This window comes from Trachinotus anak, unplaced genomic scaffold (genome assembly GCF_046630095.1).
Source record: "Trachinotus anak isolate AG129_WGS33_773 ecotype Australia unplaced genomic scaffold, CSIRO_AGI_Tana_v1 ptg000021l, whole genome shotgun sequence".
Classification (NCBI taxonomy): Eukaryota; Metazoa; Chordata; class Actinopteri; order Carangiformes; family Carangidae; genus Trachinotus; species Trachinotus anak.
Window position 1 is genome coordinate 15892065 of NW_027273872.1, and position 21052 is coordinate 15913116.

At 40.9% G+C, this 21052-nt stretch overlaps 1 protein-coding gene across 3 annotated transcripts; it reads right to left on the bottom strand.

Annotated features, from left to right (window-relative positions):
• Window positions 1-61: 61 nt before the first annotated feature.
• Window positions 62-20711, bottom strand: LOC139605709 (putative methyltransferase NSUN7). Of its 3 annotated transcripts, none has more exons than XM_071457421.1 (13): window positions 20073-20711; window positions 19170-19530; window positions 14287-14345; window positions 11533-11663; window positions 11263-11415; window positions 10445-10628; window positions 9311-9545; window positions 8687-8830; window positions 7876-7977; window positions 6292-6427; window positions 5223-5346; window positions 1255-1519; window positions 62-579 (listed from the first exon to the last, which is right to left on the bottom strand). In XM_071457421.1, exons 2-13 carry the CDS (start codon window positions 19498-19500, stop codon window positions 158-160), a joined length of 2286 nt encoding a protein of 761 aa, XP_071313522.1. In that variant the 5' UTR covers window positions 19501-19530; window positions 20073-20711; the 3' UTR covers window positions 62-157. The 3 variants fall into 3 exon arrangements, with proteins under 3 accessions (XP_071313522.1, XP_071313521.1, XP_071313523.1); XM_071457420.1 differs by having other exon boundaries at window positions 20068-20698; XM_071457422.1 differs by lacking the exon at window positions 7876-7977 and having other exon boundaries at window positions 20068-20708.
• Window positions 20712-21052: the final 341 nt, after the last annotated feature.

Sequence of the window (21052 nt, forward strand, 5' to 3'; positions counted from 1 at the left end):
GGCTCTAAATTTGAGGTGACTTATTCACATGCTCTATGAAATTAGGCGGTTGAATAACACATTTTGGTGTTAGATTTAAATATTCTGACTTTATTTAAGTAAGAACTTGGCACAAAAGTTAATACTTGTATCATATTTGTGTTGGGTTTTTGAGGGCTTAAAACAGAGGCCGGGATTTCACCATAGCATCCTTGGAGAGGCCACCACTGGAGCGGGAGAGAGGTACAGTCTGAGCTGGGGTCCTCCACTTGTTGTAGTTGAAGCTGGGGCTGAATCTCGTTCGGCTGTGCTGGGGTGGAAAGAAGTTTGGGAAGTGAACAGGCGGCAAAACAAGCACCATGGGCTTCAGCACCTCCTGCTGAGCTCTACGTGGACGGACAACAGGGGTAGTAGGAGGAGGGTTGGGATGCCGAGTGGTGGTGGAAGTAGTTGTAGTGTTTAATACAGGGTAGATGCTTTTGGTGAGTGTGCTGTTTTCTAGTTTGGAGGAGGAGGAGCAGGAGCTTTCTGGTTTCGAGGAAGAGAGGGGGCTGGACACAGTGTTCTTTAGGGCTTGCAAGCGCAGTGCTTTGGGTTTACCTGAAATACAAAACAATTTGATACAGGTCAGAGGGAGAGGACTTGATTTTTTTAACCAAACTACAGAAAGCACTGAGAAAAAGGGATGAGAAGTAATAATATAGAACATTACATACTGAACCACTTCTGTTCAAAACTAATTTTTTCCCTTGCTACTCCTCTTAGCAAAAATCTTGAAAGAATGGTTTGACATTTTGGAAAAAGTAGGCTTATTCGGTTTTTCACCTAGAGTTAGATGAGGAAATTCATTTTATTCTCTTACCTGTGTAAATATGAAGCTGCATCCATGAGATGGTTGCCATTGCTTAGCATAAAGACTGGAGACAAGGGAACAGCTATCCTGGCTCTTTCCAAAGGTAAACAAAAGTCCAGTTTTTGTATGGATTTAACAAACAAAATATAACTTGTTTATCAGTGAGCTTGAGTGTGGATGGGCTTTATTTATAACCGGGCAAGCTGTTTTCCTTGTTTGCAGTCTTTCTACAAAGCTAACTGGCTATAGCTTCTTATTAAATGGACACACATGAGAGTAGTATCAATCTTCTCATTTAAGTCTTAGCAAGAAAGCCAATACTCATTTTTACCAACATGTCAAACTACTCCTTTAATCAGCTTTATGAACCTGTTACTACATACAACTGACTTAAGTTATAGGGCTGAGGTAATTATGCCCACCTAGTGATGACTGCCGTCTGTTAGTAAATTCCTGATGTCCACACAGTGTAGTACTGTTGCTGCCCTTGGTCTCCTGGTTTTTTGATTGGATGCAGACAGAAAGGTGGGGCTGAGAGGTGTGAGCATGGGCTGGTTTTTTCATCCTGTTGGTATGCCCGTGATGCCCTTTTCTGGTTGGGTGGTTGGAGTTGATCTTGTCCAGTATGCCTTTTGCATTTGCCCTGGCCAGCACTTCCTGTGGTGTCTCATTGACCACTGGCTCAGGCTGTTGAGAAGTCACAAAGTTTCAAAGAGAGGAAGAAGGAAACTGTTTCTATAACTATTGTATGCTTAAGCATACTGTTTTGTCAGCCCTCCAAGTACCAGGTAACTTCACAAGTGTAAGAAATAAAATAAAAAAAATATTATATTTATATATTATATTCTCATTTTTTATAATCAATTAGAAATCTGGGGTCATCACACAAAGAAATGAATGCTAATGCTGTGCTTTATCTGCCCTAAAAAGTACCATAATCATATATGCACATTGTTTATGCACTTAGGAAAATCATATAATCAACAACTAAAGGATATACTAAAAATATGAATTTATTTACCACAACTAAAGAAAAAAGAATAATGCTTGCTATACAGAGAAGAGGAGAGGAGAGGAGAGGAGAGGAAGAGAGGAGGAGAGAGGAGGAGAGGAGAGGAGAGTAGAGGAGGAGAGGAGAGGAGAGCCGGGAGGGGAGAGGAGAGGAGAGGAGAGGAGAGGAGAGGAGAGAGGAGAGGAGAGGAGAGGAGAGGAGAGGAGAGGAGAGGGCCACCATGTCCTTGCTGCTGGCTGCAGGGTCACCTGCTGTCTCAGCACCAGCGCACACACCAGCCTACTGCTCTCTTTAACACCTGAATTATTCACAAGCGCAGTGTACACTATGGGGACATGCAGCCTGTGTGGGTTTATGTGTGTATTTTGTTTTTAAGTGCTTGCGTGTATTTTAATGCAAATCCATGTTTGTGTTTATAGCAACCTGTAATTCTGTGTACGTAGTTATATCTGCATAGATAAAGTGTGCCTGTGCATGTGAGGAGTGTGAATGTGGCACAGGTGCACGTAGCTGTAAGTGTTGACGCTCACAGGTAAACATGTTTTCAAAGCGCTGCTGTAGTGCAGTCTTTGGTGGACGCCCTGAACTTCATTGATGCTAACTCATACAGACAGGGGGCGCTGAATTATTCAACAGACACTCTCCTTTGCTTCCATTTCTTCCCTTCACCCCTGTAAATCTCACTTCCTCTCCACTAACCAACTATGCCATACTCTGTAAATCTCTCATTTCCTTCTACACTCTGCCAAACTAATCTGCCACAGCGTACCCTTGAGCGGAGCGCATTCTGTTTTAATAGTTTTGTCTGAACTCATTACATCCAATATATCTTGGCAAATATATCCAAATTTATGGAACTCTTCTTGTACAAAGAAAAAAAAAAGAAGTAAAATTGAAAGGTGTAGGGTTCTAAATCCTCAATAAACATTGTCCAAATTCGTCCTTCAGTCTTTTCTAGCATCTTTTAGAGCTGTGACGTGCTGTGCTTCTTCTAAGGATTGACCACAGAACATCACTTGAATGTCTTTATTGTCCCCAGCTGTTCCTGGATGGAAGGCTCATAAAGAATTTCACTGGGTGCTGCTATGACAGTCAATGTAAGCCAGACAGCATTCAAAGACTTATATAATTGCTATTTTTATGATGCTTTTCAGAGTGCCACAATAACTTTTGATTAGCTGAGTTTATTGGAGGTAGGGAGAAAAAAATCATGTTTGAGGCACCATTACAGCAGTTTGATTATCTTTTCATTCCTGCCTGTGGAGGTATAAAACATGATGAATAGCCAGGGAGAAACAGACACTACAGTGCGAGAGGGCTCCGTCACACCCAGTGGGGGTACAATGGCTTAATAACCCTGCACTGGCATCATAAGCGTGATAGCAGATTTCATAATATGAGGGAGTATGTCGTAAACATTGCTATGTTATGGATTATGAGGACGTGGGGAAGCCCAGTCACACAGACTTGATGAGACTTGCTGAAGCACAGTTACCACTCCTGTCTACAGCCTAGTTAGAGCTGGGCTTAACAGTCCACTGTGTCTCACAGAGAGAGAGAGAGAGAGAGAGAGAGAGAGAGAGAGAGAGAGAGAACGATAGACAAAGAGAGGAAGTTCAAAGTGGGTTGGAGAGAAGATGAGTTTGGCTGAAATAGAGGACTGAGACTTTATGAAGCAATTAAACCCTCACGACTCAGTGACACAATAGACAATAGAGACAGAGTGCATTGAATTATCAGTGTTCATGAAAGAGTCAGAAAATTGATCTGAGAGCTCCTTTTAGACGCTGACATTTCTGAATTTGCTACAATAAACTCAAATCCCTCCAAAGACACTCCATCCAAGATTTTCTGCTGTGTCTACTGTATCTAATTTTCACATGTAATTCCAAAACACCATATACACAAATAAAAGAGGACTATATCTCCCGCATTCACCTCTTTGGCTTATAAAACAGGCTACAACATCTAAGATTCTCTCTGTCCAACTCAGTTTTAACTGCATGCTCAGACGTTGACTTCAACCTCTGTCTTACTCTTGCTCCTCTCATTCCCTCATCTCATCCTAACTTACTGGATTTCTGTTTCTAAAGTTGACCCAGACAATGTCCTCCTCTATCTTCAGATTTTTTTTCAGCATTCATTCACACTCATCCCACCACCTTCTCCTACATGTCACATTTCTTTCTTGTTGCTGATTAGACTCAGCCAGGAGGCCTGTGTTTGTGACCCAACATTGTCATTCCTTCTAGCGGGCTGACCTCTTTCTTCTTCTACATTTTTCTGTCTCTGTGATTCCACCAAATACCTGTCACACACCAAATACCTTTGATGCTCATTTTCACCTGATCTCATCTCCTGTAGCCTGGTTCCCTGTAGACCTTCCCATTCAAAGGGCTCTATTTTTACACTTAGACAAACATGCTTCATTTTCCCAGTAGACGCTTGTTTTTGACAGATAGCAGACGGCACAGTGTACCTGCTTCATCATAATTCCCACACTTGACTTAAGGTTCACCAATTAAACTTATTTCACCTTGCCTCTGTTGTTTCTGTGTCTGTGTGTACCCATGAGAGAGCCAACTGTATGATGGTTTTTCAGGACTCAAAGGAGAGTGGGTGAGGGACAAGAGAGTGTCTCATCAGACATAAGTACGGGATCAGTCAGTGTTTCACCTCAGTGTATACTGTATGTGTGTAAGAAACCATACTTACATATTGTATCTTCTCTTTGCACAGCACTTTAAAGACTGAACAAATTGTCAGGCAAACATACAACCGTAACCCTAACCCTGACACAGCCAAATAGCACGCTGGTCTCACACTGGTTAAGACCTTGGTCAGGTCCAGCGCTAATGTTCTAATGAACTTTTCTGTCATTGGAGACCAGAGAGCTTGCCAGGGCCGGATGCTCAATGAGCTAAATTTGTAACTGCTTGTCTCTTTGGCTGCACTGCCTGAAAACAGCAGCAGCAGTAGACTGGACTTAAGCTGCAACAGATTCTGTTTAAGAAGAAAAAATATCATGTATATCTCTAAAACCATGTAAAAACAGGTTCTGACTGAAGCAGAACGTGGAGGCCAATAGATAAACAGCATCTTCAACACTGAACCATTGTGGTTACTGCTCAGAGATGTTTGTAGTGATATGAAGTATTTTACATACATGTGCAGTTCAGCTAGATTGCATTCCTGCATCACCCTTCCTTTCTTGTGGTCTCTAAAGTACAAAAACTAAACTGACCCTAGATTTCCTGGGGTAGGTATCTTATGTCGAGATCAGTAACACAGTGCAAACTGCGGATGCAGATATCATATTTTCTTTTTCAATTACCAGTGTTAACCACTGCTTTATCTTTATTATTTAGTGATGCTCACCTCTCTGGTGAGAACAGCAAGGAAGCAGCCATTGCTGTGTTCTGAGGGCTCCAGCATGAAGAAGGGGTCTGTTTCCTCTGGGCCCTTGGCATTGTTAGGAGAGCTGAATGGGGATGGACTAAGCCTATGTGAAAAAAACACATACACATTAATAAATATATTATATGAAAATACACTTTGGGACAGCTGCTAAGAATACAACTTCACACAAGACACATTAACTAAGCAAGAATGCACTGGGGCAACTAATGATTGTTTTATTTATTGATTAATCTTTGGATGATTTTATTTGATTAATCAATAAACTCTTTATCTATAAAATTTATGAAACATGCCCAATATAAATACATGTTCCCAGAGTCCAAGGTCATGTCTTTAAATGCTGTGTTTTGTCAAACCAACAGCACCCTCTTTGCTTGAGAAATGAATTAAACAGCTGCTCAATTATCAACATTTTTGTAAAAATAATTTTGTGTCGATCAACGTTCAATTGCTTCAGCTTTAAAATGCGCGCAAGCACCAGTTGTCTAGTTAAAGCTATTGTGATCCATACCCACATTACTTTTGTGTTATTCAGACTAGCCTGCAGCACTGCCAGCACACCAGGCCAGCTTCCTGCAGAGAGTAGTCAGTCTTGGTACATTCAAGCCTACAGGAATGGTTGATTTCAACAAGTCTTAGTTCTTCACACCACACAAACAAACACACAAACAAACACACACACAAACACACACACACAAACACACACACACACACACACACACACACACACACACTTAAAAAACTATAAAGGATATCTATGGGAAGTCAAGCTGTCTAAAAACTTTTTTCTTTGCCCTTTTCACAGTGTTTAGAGACATAAAATGGCAACTTTGATTACATTTTCACTGAATCTCCTTCAGTTCCTGCCTGAGGTGTGCTGGGACTTTGACAGAAGCCTGTCTGAAAGGAGACAGACAAACAACTCGGCAGGCTGACAGACAGCGAGACAAACACAAAAAGAAAGACAGTGAAAGACACAGATGCAGAAAGTGCACCAGGGTACTGAGGTACAGAGACTGAGTCTGACCTGAAGTTTGCTTGTTTTGGTTCCCCCTCCTGCTCGGAGCGGGCCTTGGCTTGTTCAAGGGCTCTGCTCACGACCTCCTCATTCTCCTCTGGGTATGAAGAACAGGTAGAGTATACCACTGCCAAAACCTTGGGGACTATACACAAACATGCATGAGTATATCAACATATTGTATGTATGTAAATATATAGATAATACTTAACCCCTGTGTGTTGCAACACACATTTACATCAGAAAACATAACATTTAATACATGTAAAGAGAGCCCTTTTACTGACATGTGACCACACCTCTAAACAAGAAACTAATTTCATGTTTAATTAAAGCAGGGAGAACAGCTAAGTACACACACATTCAGTGATAGAGCGTTTCTTCCTCTCATTTTGTGACAATTAAATGTGATTATTCAAACTGAGCCATCCTCCTCATCAAATGCTCCCTTTGAAGAAATGGGTTCTTGAATATTAATTTCTTCATGCTGTTTACGTATGTACATTGCTCATTTTATTCAACAGCTGCTGGCTTGGAGATTTGCGAGGCTGTCAGTGGTTTGAATTCCTTCACTTGAAATATGATGTCTTTCTTGCTCACAGAGGAGTCTGTCTTTAGTTAGACAGAAACATTTAACATCAAGCTTATAACAAATAAAACCTGCTCAAATGTGGCAAACTGGCTACAAACAAATGTGAAATATTGCTTTTAAGGAAGTGGGACTGAGGCATGAGACAGAAACATTTGTCATTTAGGTGTCCAGCTCTACAACACATGCACTTCACAGCTGGGACATTAAGGGCTCAGGAGGTGTGTGTGTTCGTGTGTGTGTGTACAGATGTCTGCGTGAGCATCTGTCTAAGTGCGTGCCTACGTAGAGACACTGAAATGATACCATCGACTCAACCAAACTAAAGCACTCAATATGCACCCACCATTAATTAACAGTCCTTATTAGAAAGTATCTACACTGGAAAAGAGAGAGGGCCAGTCGATGACAGTGAGATTACAGGTGCTGGTTTTCATTCCTCCAAACAGAAAGACACCACCTGCTTGATGAACATGGACTCAGGCTAATGAGTGTAGCTCACGGACTCCAATTAACAAGCTACTGAATGGAATAAAAGAAAATATATAGAATGCAACTTAGCAAAAAAACTCTGCCTGCGTTGTAACATCTGTATAAAATACAATAGATTATCTATTGTTCTACACATTATGTGATTTAACAAAGTAGGTCCTCCTGCCAAGTTCAGATCTACAGAATCTATGCAATACAAAACAGAATTACTAATCAGGGGTTTAAAGTATGCAAGGAATGCTGCAGCAGAATGTGGTTGACCGGCACAGAGCAACATTAGCATTCCTAATTAAGACTCAGACTGTCTCCCAGGGACACAACATGCTTCAGTCTAATGGCATATGAGATTAGATAATTAGGAAGTATGAGCTTGAAGTGAGCTCAGAGAGGTGAAAGAGGCTACATGCACAAGACTGAGATCACATGGCATGTGTGTCTGACATGCCATGTGATCTCAGTCTTGTGCATGTGTGTGTGCATGTCTACATGAGAGCAGGTGGTTCAACACCCACACTTCAAGGCATGATCAATATCCTTCCTCTGCTGGGCTACCAGAGCTTCCAGTTTGTTTTTCCCTATGGAACCCTGGGATAGGTCCTGCAGCAGGTCTGTGTCTGAGGAGACAGAGAAGTATTTCATAGGAGAAAAATCTCAGTCTTATTCATTGTTCTGTTTAAGACTGTGCTGAGTAAAACTACAGATTATATATAAGCAACTTAAAGATAATAACATATACTAAGTAAATGGATGGGCTTCATTTGACAGGTTTGGCAGATGGTTAGGATGTGCAGATGATTAGATGATTGTGGGTGAATCATCAAGACTTATCTTTGAAGATCAAACATGGACATTGATATTCATAGTAATGCTCTTCATCTTCTGTTTAAACAGAACAAGAAGTAATCAAGTAATGGGAACCTCTGTGACAGCTGTTTGATGTGAGTTTTACATTTAATGATTAAATCAGTGCTTACCTTAAAATTTAAAACCTTAAAACATAGTTTTTTACTTTACACCTAAAATAACATTGTTTCTCCAAAACATTTACTTCCATATTTCTACAGCCATTAAGGAGTAGTAACAAACCAGGGTTAGGAATTTGGATAATTTACATTCATAGGATATGAGTTTGTGTACTCATTGTGTTGCAGTTCGAATTCAGGACGTTGTGAGAACTTAAAGCATCCTTAATTTTGTAGACTAATCAGCAGTTTGTACCTCTTTCCTATTTCAGTATGGACACAAAGATATGGACAAAGTTACAATGTGTATTTCTTAAGTCCACACTTTATGGCCCTATTGAATGCACAGATTATTTCATACCTCCATTCTCTTGCAGTATGAATTCAACTGGGTTGCTGACTGCAGACACAGAACATTTGGGAGTCAACAGCACAACGCGCACCTTCTGAAGTTGCTTGTCACTACCATCCAAAGACTGGAAGACCCCTCGTATCAGCTTTACATCTGAGTAAAATGCACACACAGTGTAATGAAAACCACATAATCAAAAACACATCTTCTCAATGCTTAAAGTCTGTTCACTATGTCCCACTACATTTCTCTGAAGAAAAATTCCCTGCCTGAAGGCATCTTTTGCAATTATAAAAATGTCAGCTTTGCCATGCACTTAATTGCTTCCCTAGTGATTAGCTAGGGTGGCAGCCACTATAACTAAATAATATTTACATACATCCTGGAATCTCAGCAGACACTGTCTGGTCTTAAGCACACTGGCTGCTCTGGCAATTTGCTAAAAACAAACTACCAATTTTTTAACCAAAATTTTCTGTGTAAATACACCAATCTTTGTTGTAATTGGTCAAGTCATATAAAGAAAATTCATAGCTGTTTTCTCTGCTTCAATTTTCTTGTGTATATTTTCTTTTATCTTTAATACAAAGACACAAACTGATTATAACATGAACACATCCAATCTGTGCCTACTTTTGCAGCCCATAGCAGAGACGGTCTGCTGTAGATCCTCTCTTTGAGCATCTGTACAATCGCTGACACAAACATAAACTGTGGGCAGGCTGTTACAGTTGGCTTTATGTTTCTCAGCAATGAGGGAGGCGGTGTGGTAGACAGTGAGGCCAGAGAAGCACCCCACCATGAGAACATCTCCTTCCTCAGGTAACACAGAGCACACTGCATTTGGGCCTAGGCTGCAAAACTTATCCTGTAGGCACATTAAATAAAAGCATTAATTCGTTTGAGAGACCAACAGATTTCAACCTGAAACTTCAAGATCCAGGTTTTCAACAAGACTTTGCAAACTAATGAGACACAAACTAAGATAAGACAAAGTAAGAGGAAGAGTTACACTGTATGATAGTGGTAAATAGAACTAAGGTGGGAATAGATGAGAGAGAAGAAGGAGTTTGGAGCAGCTGTTGCAGAGCAGAAAGTGAAGGGAGGCAAGATGAGAAGATGGCGCAAAGGAGAAATGTAGAAAACAAATGACAGTAGCAGTGCAGTAGGATTACAATATAGAATCAATGTAATCCCCCCTGGAAATAGTGCAGAACATATCCCTGTAGAGCCACTGGGCCGAGTTGAGTCTCTGTCGTTAGCATCCAGATCACAGGGTTTGTAAGGAAAGACAAACCAGGGAGGATGGAGAGAAGAACAAGGACATTTGAAAAGAGCAGAAGTGAGAGAGTGTGATGGAGATCCATAAAATATGAGAGGGAAGAAGTGGAGGAAAGGAGAGGTGATTGAATATTTGATTGAATCTGGCTGCGAAATCTGATTTAATTGTGTTGCAGTGCTGTGCGCTGTTTGTATGGCAGCTTGACTTTAATGGAGTAGAAATTAATGATTGAACCACTCATACCCTGACTGGACTGGAGAATTCATTATGGGTCAAAGTGAAGTATGGCCAGATGGGGAAACTGATGTGAAATATTTGTATCTCAGCAAACTAATCTTAGCTGGCATAAGGGACCAAGTCTATTACCAAAGTGAAATCATAAATATCAGTGAAGATGGATAGTGCTGAACAGATTTCAACAGCCATATCTAAGTTTGCAGAGAAGAGACTGCCCTTGTCAGAAACCCCCTTTGTGTAGCTTTTACCTGGATGATGAGTTTGTGGTTGCTAAGCAGCTTGGTGGAGTAGAGCTGAGCTTTCAGCTGAGCAGGGAATACCAGTATATCCTCACAGTGGGGATCCTGGCAGAAGGTCTGGGCCTCTAGCTGTCCAATCGATTCCACCTGCAAGAAGCCTGCATTCTGCAGAACACTTTGGACCTCATCAAGACTAGAAGCAAAGAAGAGGGGGAAAGAGGCAGGCAGATTAGTGGAAGGAGGGAGAAGGTTAGAGTTGGGAGAAAGAGGAAGACTGTCATCATAGATAATAACAGTGTGTAGAATTGCTATGTGGCCTTTTAAAAGACTTTAAGACTTCAATAGTAATATGCGCAGTAAAAATCATTAAGACAGACACACACACACACACACACACCACTCATCCCAACAGGTGACCTTTACAGTTCCAAAGCTTGCTGAGGGTTGTTGCTGATTGAATCTGTCCACAGCAGCAGGATTTACACCTAACTGAATCAGCCTGACGGGGCATGTGCAAGAACACACACTAGCACACAAACACAGTGACACACAGACACACACTTACACACATACACACATAGTCTGGTGGTTTAATTGGATGTCAGCAGGGCACCTGGCCCATAAAACATTGGGCAGCATGGCAAGTTTAAGGTCTGTGTATTGATGTAGGTGTGAGAGTAGATGTGTGCATGTACTCTATGTATGCTTCCAGTGCATTCCTGTGTTGTTGTACAGGTGTGAATGTACAGACACGTAATCTTGCTTTTGAGTGGGTGAGTGCATACCAGTTTTGTGTATGAGAGTATTTCAGTGTGTGCTCAGCTGACCTGCTCTTCAGTGGGTTGACCCATGTGTAAAGTGGAAGGCTGCTTGATCTCTCTTGCTTTGTCTTCACACTCTCCGGCAGGATATACTCAATGGACAGGAGATCGTGCTTGATCCTGCAGCGGGCCAAAGAGGCTGCCAACTTGGTTTTAAACCTACGAAGAACGCATACAAAAAAGACTGATGTTTTCCTCCATATTTCTTTCTCAGTTGGACCTCCCTTTTATAGTTTGAATTCTTTCTTTGTCCTCCTTCTGATTTTTCTTTCTTACCTGAAAAGACAGCTCTCAACATCTCTAACTTCCTGTATGATCTCCTCCTCCCCTAAGCTTTCCCGTGGGAGGAACTTCCTGTCCTGGAAGTCATACAGTATAACAGCAACAAGGCCCATCTGATCACCTGGCTGGAGTATAAGAACAAAAGGTACAGTTAAATGGTGGCCCCTGTTTTAACAAGTGAACAATGAAAGGGAGGAACAAGAACAGAAACTGCATGCCTAATAGACAAATGTCTAATTTTAAATAACATGGCTGGGGAGCAAGCTTTTCTTTAGTGAACCTTAAAAGTCTGCTGTATAAGGTACATATTTAGAATTTAAAAGTGCATAAAACCAATGCAACCTGATGATAGTATACAGGAGAAAGCTCTATTTTGGTTACCTAATGAGGGGTGCAGTGCAGTTATAGTATTTATCTGTATTGATTTAGAGACAAAATTATCCAGTTTTCAGAAACTGACACACATGTGGTGGCTGAGGGATGTCCTGCCATGACCCCATCTCTGCTACCTAATTAAACATAGGAGGAAGCCTAAGTTATGTCTCTATCTCTCCTCCTCTACAATAATCTATCTCCTTGCAGCTCTCTACTTCTCTCTCTTCTTCTTTCCATGTTTATACCTCTCTCCCTCTCCCTTTCTCTCTCCACCTTTCTGTCCCTGAGGGTGGGAGGGCACCAGCTGCATTAGTGGCAGATGGTGTTCCACAGCAGCAACAGCTTGCCACATCCTCACTACTGGGCTAATGGGCCGAGAAGCTAGAACGCTATAAGGGTTTATGTTGCAGCTAAGGAATTAACCAGCACTTATTATTCATTCCAGAGGCTTTTGGAAAGGTTGGTTTCTGAGACAGGTTGTGACACTCCATTTTTCCTCTCTCAACCGCCCTCTCCAGCTCAAGTTCCATTTGTCCTTTACCAAGGTTAGACCCTTGGGTATGGGAAAACTCCCAGTCATTAATTTGCCTGGCAACGGCATCCCATGGTAGGAAACTGGCCAAGAGTAAACACATCAGCTCTGTTTGTCATGTCTACGACAAAAGAAATGAACTTGGTCTCAGTTTACTTGGACTAATTTTCAATTTTATCACAAGACCATAAGCTGGGTTTGAAAATAATGTTCAGTCAATCAATGTGGCCAATGGTTAAATTCAGTTAAGCATTATGAAACTATCAGATCAGTTTATAGGAATAATTGGAATAAATTAGATATGACTAAAGTTTCATGACTCATTTTACACAGGGATTGGATCTGTTTCATGTTAAATGTGCCACTCAGCCTAATAAGTTTGCCTCTACAGATTTTACATTGTCACTCAGGCTATTTCCATCCTCCACAGGATTTAGGCTTCATTTTCTCTCTCTACTGAGAAATGTGCCTCAGGCTCTTTCAGCATGCAAGTCTATCTCTATCTTCATTTTTCATTCCCCTTTTTTTCCAGTACCCTCATGTACCCCCCTTTTTCCAACCCGCCTATTCCCTCTCACCCACCTCTTTCTCCTTTCTCTATCAAGGTTGAACTTTATAGATGCCAGCAGTGTAAAAGGAGGTGAGCGTGAGTTCTAAAGACTGTCTCTTTGTGTCTGGGTTTTATTGTCTCACTAAAGGGACACAGAGTAACAACCTGCCACCAACACATAGGGAGACCCATTCATTTCACCCAGGGCCATATTTCACAGCGCTACAGTGTGAGTGTATATGTGTGTATGTGGGGTTTGCTTTGCAAACACACACTGATGTGTATTAATGTGTCTGTATATGTTTGCTTTCTCACTGAAATAGACGTTTGTCGTCTACAATTTGTCGACTCCATGACTGCTCAGGTTTTCTAAACACACTCATCACCTCTTGCTTCATCACTCTTCTCCTCTACCAGCACTGTGCACACAGACTAGCTCTGTACTCTGTGCATGTTTTATCACCATCCAGATTGCTAGAGAAGCAGCTCAAGCAGCCCTCCTCTTTCCACAGCTTTTTTATGTGGAATGTTAAAAGTAGGGTGAGTACATACCAGTCTCCTCCAGAGGATACCTCTTCATGTAAGTAGCAGGGCATTCTTCGACTGTCTAACAGTGGCAGGTTCACGGCTGCGTTGGGAATCTTTTTTTTACGACTACGCAGTATAGCCTTGGTATCACTAATAACATTCAGCACACTGGTTCTAGGACAGATGTGTGGAATACTGTGTAGACACTGTGTAGAATACACTTAGATTCAAACACACTGCCCCTGGCTTGTTACAGCATTTTTATTTCATCTCTAATTAATGAGATGGTGTTTTGTTTGAGAAAAGCAATGAAGGAAAAAAAAATGCAGCCAGGCATATTCTGCCATGCAGTACCTTTTAGATGTGTTACTCCAAAGGGAGTGATTGTCATCGATTAGGGCAGGGAATATAAAAGACACAAGGTGCTTTGTGAGTTGATGAAAGGAGTGTATCAGTGTAATACATCAAGACTACTTTTACTGATTAGAGGTCTTGGAACAGAACAAAGAGTATGAACAGCAGGACATGAATACTGAAGAACACTGAGTAATGCACCATCAAAGCTATGGAAGTGAAAGAATTTAGGAAAACAGCATGAAGTAAATACATAAAGAAATTTATGTTTTATAAACTCCAAAACTTACTTTTGGCCTTTCTCACATTTAAAAGAACTTTGATATTCAGCAAATTGAAAGAAACATATGTTTACCTCTCTTAAACTACTCCTGTATTAAAAAAAACTGCTCCTATGTAACTCACTTACTATTGGCTGAGTGAGGTAAAAGCAGCTGTCAATCATGATGTCCTCAAGCAGTTCTTGATCTGTGCAGAGACAAAATAAAACAAGATCAAGTAGAATGATAGAAATATAGAAACAGGGATTTCCATTACTAATTTTGCATTGGAGCAATAAGGATGTATATTAGTGTCGTTCTATATATCAGTGTCTAATTATCCCTAGAACCAATCCCCACTCCTTCATTTGGAGCAGTAGATAAGGCACAAGAAATTACTTACTATCCATTAACTGGTAAAATATATGTTACGAAGGATGAATCCATATCTAATGATGAGAACGTGTCTAGAAAAAGACAGAAAAGAGATTAAGACAACGGGAGAGGGGCTCCTAGAGGCACAGCAAATGATCATGATTTAATTTGAAAAGATAATTCAATTAAATTGGGGGTGGTGGGGGGTTAATTTCCCACAATTAAATGCTTATTTGGTGTTTAATTAGACTTAATCTGATTCTTGATTTGCCTCATTTCTTTCGTTTATTGTGTCTGTGGTGAGTGCATGTGTGACATCGAGAAACTAATGAATTAATGACATCTGTACCAGACAGGCTACATCTAAATAAAATCTGTGAAACCAAATCTAAGAACCATGCGGATTCCATACCAGACTACACTGTGTTTATATGACTCTTGTTACTGTCTTTATTTTATTCTTATTCATATCTATTTTATTTAACACCCGTCACTTACATCTGATGTGGTAGCGAATTGATGGATAGCTATACAGTTACACTTTGCTTGACCTTCTTTATCAAATCTAGACAGTAGTCTGAAAAATAGAACTATATGAACTATAAAATGGTGAGAGCTGCCTATCAGATATATGTGTGGTTTATATTGTTTTTCATCCCCATGTCCTGACTGTCATATTGTGAAGGAAGCCACTGTCTCCATAGCCAACAGGATGCTTTCTCTCTGAAATATACATAAAAACACAAGCAAACTTATTCCTTCCACTCCCCTCTGTGAACAGTGGGCTCTCCTTTTCAATTTGAGGAAGATGAAAAGTTGGCAACCTTATCCATGTTATCATGCTAGGATTAAAGTACAGCTGCTTCCAAAGCCAGTCTGCAGGTACAGTGTTTGCTCATTATACACGGGAAATTGGAAAAAGGATTCATTCTCTAATGTGGATGTATTTCAAGCCAGGTTGGAACACACCTATTTATGTCAATGCAGAAGAGTGAATGAAAGGTGGAAATGAGGTGCATGTGTAAGGGTGAAAACCTTCAGTTTTACCATTACTATGCATGTGCAGTGTGTGTCTGCTATGTAGGTGGTTGCCTTCTTGGTTAATTCTTCTTCTTTAGACACACCCCTTAAGCTGCACATGGGAGGTAAGCCCAGGACAGAACCCATGTACTGAGACACCATAGAAACCACAGACCCTGCTGCTAATTTATCACATCGCAAATCATGCCAAACTGTCCACTTGTTCTCTGCATTCAGCCACATCTACACACAAGCAGCCAGGTACACAAATAAATGTTGGCACATAGTGGAGCTTATCTTTAATTGTGGAAACAAAGGCATATCATCAGCAGTGCTCTAATTTATAGCTGATATAGGTCAATAAGGTTTACAATAGTGGCCATTGCTGCAGAGGGTCCTACTAGATAAGCCCTGAAGAGATAACCACTCACTACACACAGTGGAGGACAGACCCCAGAGGAGGCCATGATGGTTGGGTCTGTAGAGGTCACAGTCCTCCACATGCTATAAATCACACACAGCAGGTTGAGTAAAACACAGAGAAAATTCTGCTATAAATCACATACAGAAGACATCTTTACACAGCAGAAACAGTGCCAGATTTTACTTGTGGGACAAGACAGAATTTCTCAAATCAAAGCCCCTGGTACTAGATGTTGACATGCAAAAAATGGTTTGGAATCAGTCAACCAGAAATTAGTGCTTCACCAGCAGGAGGCACTAGTTATCACAGGACCCATGTTTAGGTTGTGTGTTTTGTGTGGCTTGTATCCAGGTATTATACAATGAGCAGTGATTGATGGTGCTTGTAGTCAAACAAATCCTCAGTGAAAGAGCCAGACCTGAATGCAGGCTCCTCTTGCCTTCAGCCAGGTCTTTGTCTCACAATGTTCTGCATCAATGCACCAGATTGCACATTATTCTGGCAGAGGACCAGCCGAAAAAGGTACATGCCATAAGTTACACAATTACCTAAATAGCAAAGCTCTCTTACATGTTATGCACCTGCACACTTTAATATCTGCTGAGGCATACTGACTGTAGCTGCTCTGATTGTGGTCAAGGACAAAAAAGACAGTCTTCCTCTCTTTAATGCTCTAAGTCTAGCCTCACACACAGCAGTCCAAAGAACCTCTCTAGTCACACACAGACAATACAGCAGCCAGAGTCATCTGACAAGGGCGTCTGGCAGCCCAGTTGGACAGTATGGACAATGAGGCAGAAATACTCAGAGGAGTAGCCAGTGGAAGGAAAGAGGGAAGCAGGAAAGGAAGAGGAGAAGAGGAGGGGGGGACTCTCATAGCCTGCGACAAGGTCAACTATTTTCTACCAGTAAAAATGCACACAAAAATGACTTTACATAACTTCTAACATCTGAACATACCTCCAGCGGTGTGAATATACAGTATGACCAATCAACAAGAAATGAAACCTTGACAACATAAACTGCCTCTAGGTCAGTGATCAAGTAGAAAGTCACTCAGATATGAAAAAGGGATTTCTAAAGAGATGGGAGAAACAGTAAAGCCCTGAAGATATAATAGAAAGGGAAGAATCAGCACAAAGTGTAAGAGAAGGAGCAGCAGAGAAAAGACGGCAAAAAGGACTTGACTGCTAATATTTGTTATATGGGTGACTTCAGCCTTGTCTTTGTTTTAAAAATGTCAAATCTACACCAGGGTAAACATCATCTCCAATTCTCATTCCATATTTTAGTAGTGACTGACAATCACAAAGTCTGTGTCCTCAGCCACCGACATGGAAATTACTGACTGACTTTTTGTTTTGAGCAGATAACAGTTATTATCACAAGATCAATACCAGAGCTCATTGGCATTTTGCTCTGTGCATTTTTTCGCTGGTGAAGCATTTCTTCTTTGGGTTAACGACTGACCTCAGCTCAATTTTGGATCGGTCATTGCAAGGCAGTGCACGAATAACGTGCCGTGTCTGTGTGTGTGTGTGTGTGTGTGTGTGTGTGTGTGTGGCTGCCAGCATGGGTGTGTGTCACTAGCAAATCAATTTCTGCACCAAAAGTCACACTGCTCGTAGGAGGAGGAAGAGGATAGATTAACATTGGCTTCCAGGTTGTGTTATTTCATCTGCACCCAATTTCACTACACAGCGTGCGTGAGAGAATCTAACATGTGACCAACATACATATGTGTTTGAGGAAAGTCTCCAATCATATCTCCATAACAGGAATAAAGTTTCATGAAAAATCAGCACAAGCTGTTCTACCTGTGTTACACTGAGGTACTCAGAAATTGTTGTACTGTAACACTGCAAAGTGATTAGGCCTCAAATACACAAGAATCCATTTTTGTGCAGACCATAGTCCAGTAAAACAGTAAAATAAAAAAACATTAATTTGTTTATTATCCTGAAAACTAGCCAATGGTGGCTTCTCAGCTCCCACTTCCTTTAAGTTATCTGTAATATACAGTATTATCCCACTTTTTGAAATTCTACAAATTAACTAATTCCAAAAAAAGTCAGGTGTGGGGGATGGGAACTGTAAAGAAGAACTGCACTAACATAGCACTGATAAGACAAAGGAATATTTGTCTTTGAAAAAAGCTCTGAACAAAAAGGGGATTAAATTTAGCAAGTAATGCAGTATACTGCAATTATTCTAAGCTCAAGCAGGCCATTATTTCCTCTAAATAGAGCTCAAGCTCATGCTCTTGTGCAAATTAATTTGTTTTCACATGTCCACAGTAAATGCCAATTCCTCATCCTGGTTAGTGTATACAGGCATCCTCTTGCAGAAAGAAATAAAGGGTGATGAATGAAAACAATGTCCTGCAAATAAGATCTCTGAGTGCCTTCTTATTATCCTTAGCAATGTAGTCGATTTAATCCAGTAATGTAAGTACTATGACCTACAGCTGTAAAACCAATAAAGGTTATTGCAATGACTTGCTGGGGCTTGAGATGATAGATTAGATGCTAGATTTTGAGGTGATCTGCATTAATTGTGAGACATGTAGGCCCAAGGCTTATCCAAGTTAAGCAGATGGATAGTGAGAATGAACAAAATGAGGGTGTTCCTGCTACCTGACCTCTCCATCTACTAAGAACACGTTCAATCGATTCCAGCCAGCTTCCTGCACTGACAGTTGGCTCACCTCTCCTCCCTTATCACCATGGTGATTACACACCCCTGTGACTTCAGCCACCCAGACCCCACCCCAGTCCGAGATAACAGATTATGGGCCAAATTGATTTGTAGCATCATGCAGAATTCCCCCTGGTCATTCAAGCATTTTTTTCTCTTCTACTTGCCCTTCATCAATCTATCTATATCTAATTCTACCTGTCAATTAACTTCCCTATGGCTATTCATTCCCATTTCAAATAGCTGTTTGTTTGCCTGGAATCAAATATTTTACTTGTTTTACATGCAATTTAATGTACCTGAAAATAAATCAATCAATTACTGGATACCGTTTGTTGATGTCCTCACTCCATACAAAGTCACCCAAAGCCCACAATTTAAGTGCATAAATGGTGTGGATGTGCACATACATGCAACAGAAAATAGGAAGCAAGAAAAAAAGGAGGGAAAAGTAATAATGACACAAGGTTGAACAAACCCAAACAACCTTGGGTCACGAGTAACTGACAAACTTACATTTAAGCGCATTGAAGGCTAGTTCATAAGCAATGCGTTGCATCTCCTCATCTTTGACTTCAGGTAATGGGACTCCTCTCTCTTTGCCATAATTCACCAACCGGTGAGCAGCAGGCTTCTCCAGGTGGTTATTCTGGAAGACGGTTGCTGCCAGTAGGTAGACTCTGTCTGGGAAGCCCAGCTGACCTTGGCCAGTGGTCTGGAGCTCTGGAGGAGCAGCAGGGATGTCACTGTCGGCTGGGTCATCCAGAGGAGTCGCATCTGTGCTGCTTGTGATCTGGGAGCCAGCTTTTTTTAACTTGGAAGAGCGATTGCTTTTATTCTTCACCATCTTCTCAGCGACGTGTTTCCTCTTTGACACCTGAGAACATGCCAAAAAAATCTTACTATGAGGAGTTAAATAATGCACAAACAGCTCATTTACAAGTTATACAGAGACAAATTTGTGATTTGGGCCAATGTAAACAAAAACTGACTTCACTACACTTTACCCCTGTAAGTTAAATTTATGGGCCTGATTAATTCAGGTCAAATGAGTTACCTGTGAATAAATAAATATCATGATGGTGATCCAAACTGCATGTTATCTATGAGTTATCCTTGCAGTGTTTAACTTAAAGTTAGCTAGCCAGGGTGCAGGAAATTTGAATACTGAAGATAATGTGCTCTAATTATTTATTTAAAAATGCGACTGACTGCAAGTGGAAACTAACTCACTTAACAGTTGACTGATAAAATATTATGTTTTGAAACAACTGAGGTAACGTTAGCCAATGGCTACTTTGATAGTAACATTTTCGGAATGATTCGTTAAAGTTAACCTAGCCGATGATTTCACCAAGCTAACGTCACTGTTTGTTAGCAGCGGTAAACTTGGAAATATTTCGGCGTAACTCACCTTGCCTTATGAGAAGAGTGTCCTGTTTTCTCTCCCAAAAACACTTTACTCGTATCCGGCGGTTTTCATATTTACTGTATGCAAGTTTTAACAGCAGTAACAACAAAAGGTGGTTCTGGTGACTCCGTGACTCGACGCAAATAAAGTCCCCACTATAAATCTGGGTCCGTTATGAGGCGTTGGGCGGCTCCGCGTTTGTTTACTGCACCTCCTGCTCCTACCGTTTAGCCCCGATTTATAAAAACTGCTTTTAAGTCTTGGTATGCTCAGGGTTGTGCCACCACTTAAAAACAAACTTTCCAAATGTCTCTGGGGCACTTTTTGGATTAGCGTGCTTCCGTCACCATGGCAACCGCGTGCCAATTTCAGGGTCCCGTTCTTCACGGATCAAGGATTAATCTCTTTAGCGCTGGATGTCCTCTGTCTATCTGGGACATTGTGAGCTTGTTAAAGTTTCACACTGCAATATGTCAAACGAAAGCTAATCACGGCGCTGTTGGACGGTCATGCATAAAGCTAAATCATCTGCAGATGGCGTGCAGCTGTTGTTTCAGGACCAGGGGCCACGGAGGAAGCTTCTTGCACAGGGGCGAAGCTAAGGTGTGGGCTCTGTCCACAGGGGGGGAGTCTGGGCCCCTCCACTTTTCTCTGATCCCTGCACGACTGTTATTCCATCTGAGACAATCATCTAAATTACTGTATGTCACACATGCACACTGCTCCATAAACATTTTCCACCTGAACTTTACACTTTTACAACCTAATTCCTTTCAATAAGGTCAATCAGTGACACCAAAGTACTCACACAATAGTGGAATGAAGGCAATATTGCATTGTTTTGATTTTTTTTTTTTTTAATTACTTTCAAGCCCAATTAAGCATTCCAAATAAAAATTAAAATCTCTTTTTTGAAATAAAATAAAGTGTGATGCACTCAGTAACAGTGTAAAAAATAGTCCGTTACAAGTAAAAGTCCTGCATTTGA

Coding starts and splice junctions, on each gene's coding strand:
- LOC139605709 (XM_071457421.1), bottom strand. CDS start 19,500: ATGGTGAAGAATAAAAGCAATCGCTCTTCCAAGTTAAAAAAAGCTGGC. Junction 14,346..19,169: donor AGCCTTCAATGCGCTTAAAT/GTAAGTTTGTCA, acceptor GTCTCTGCACAG/ATCAAGAACTGCTTGAGGAC. Junction 11,664..14,286: donor TTTACCTCACTCAGCCAATA/GTAAGTGAGTTA, acceptor CTTATACTCCAG/CCAGGTGATCAGATGGGCCT.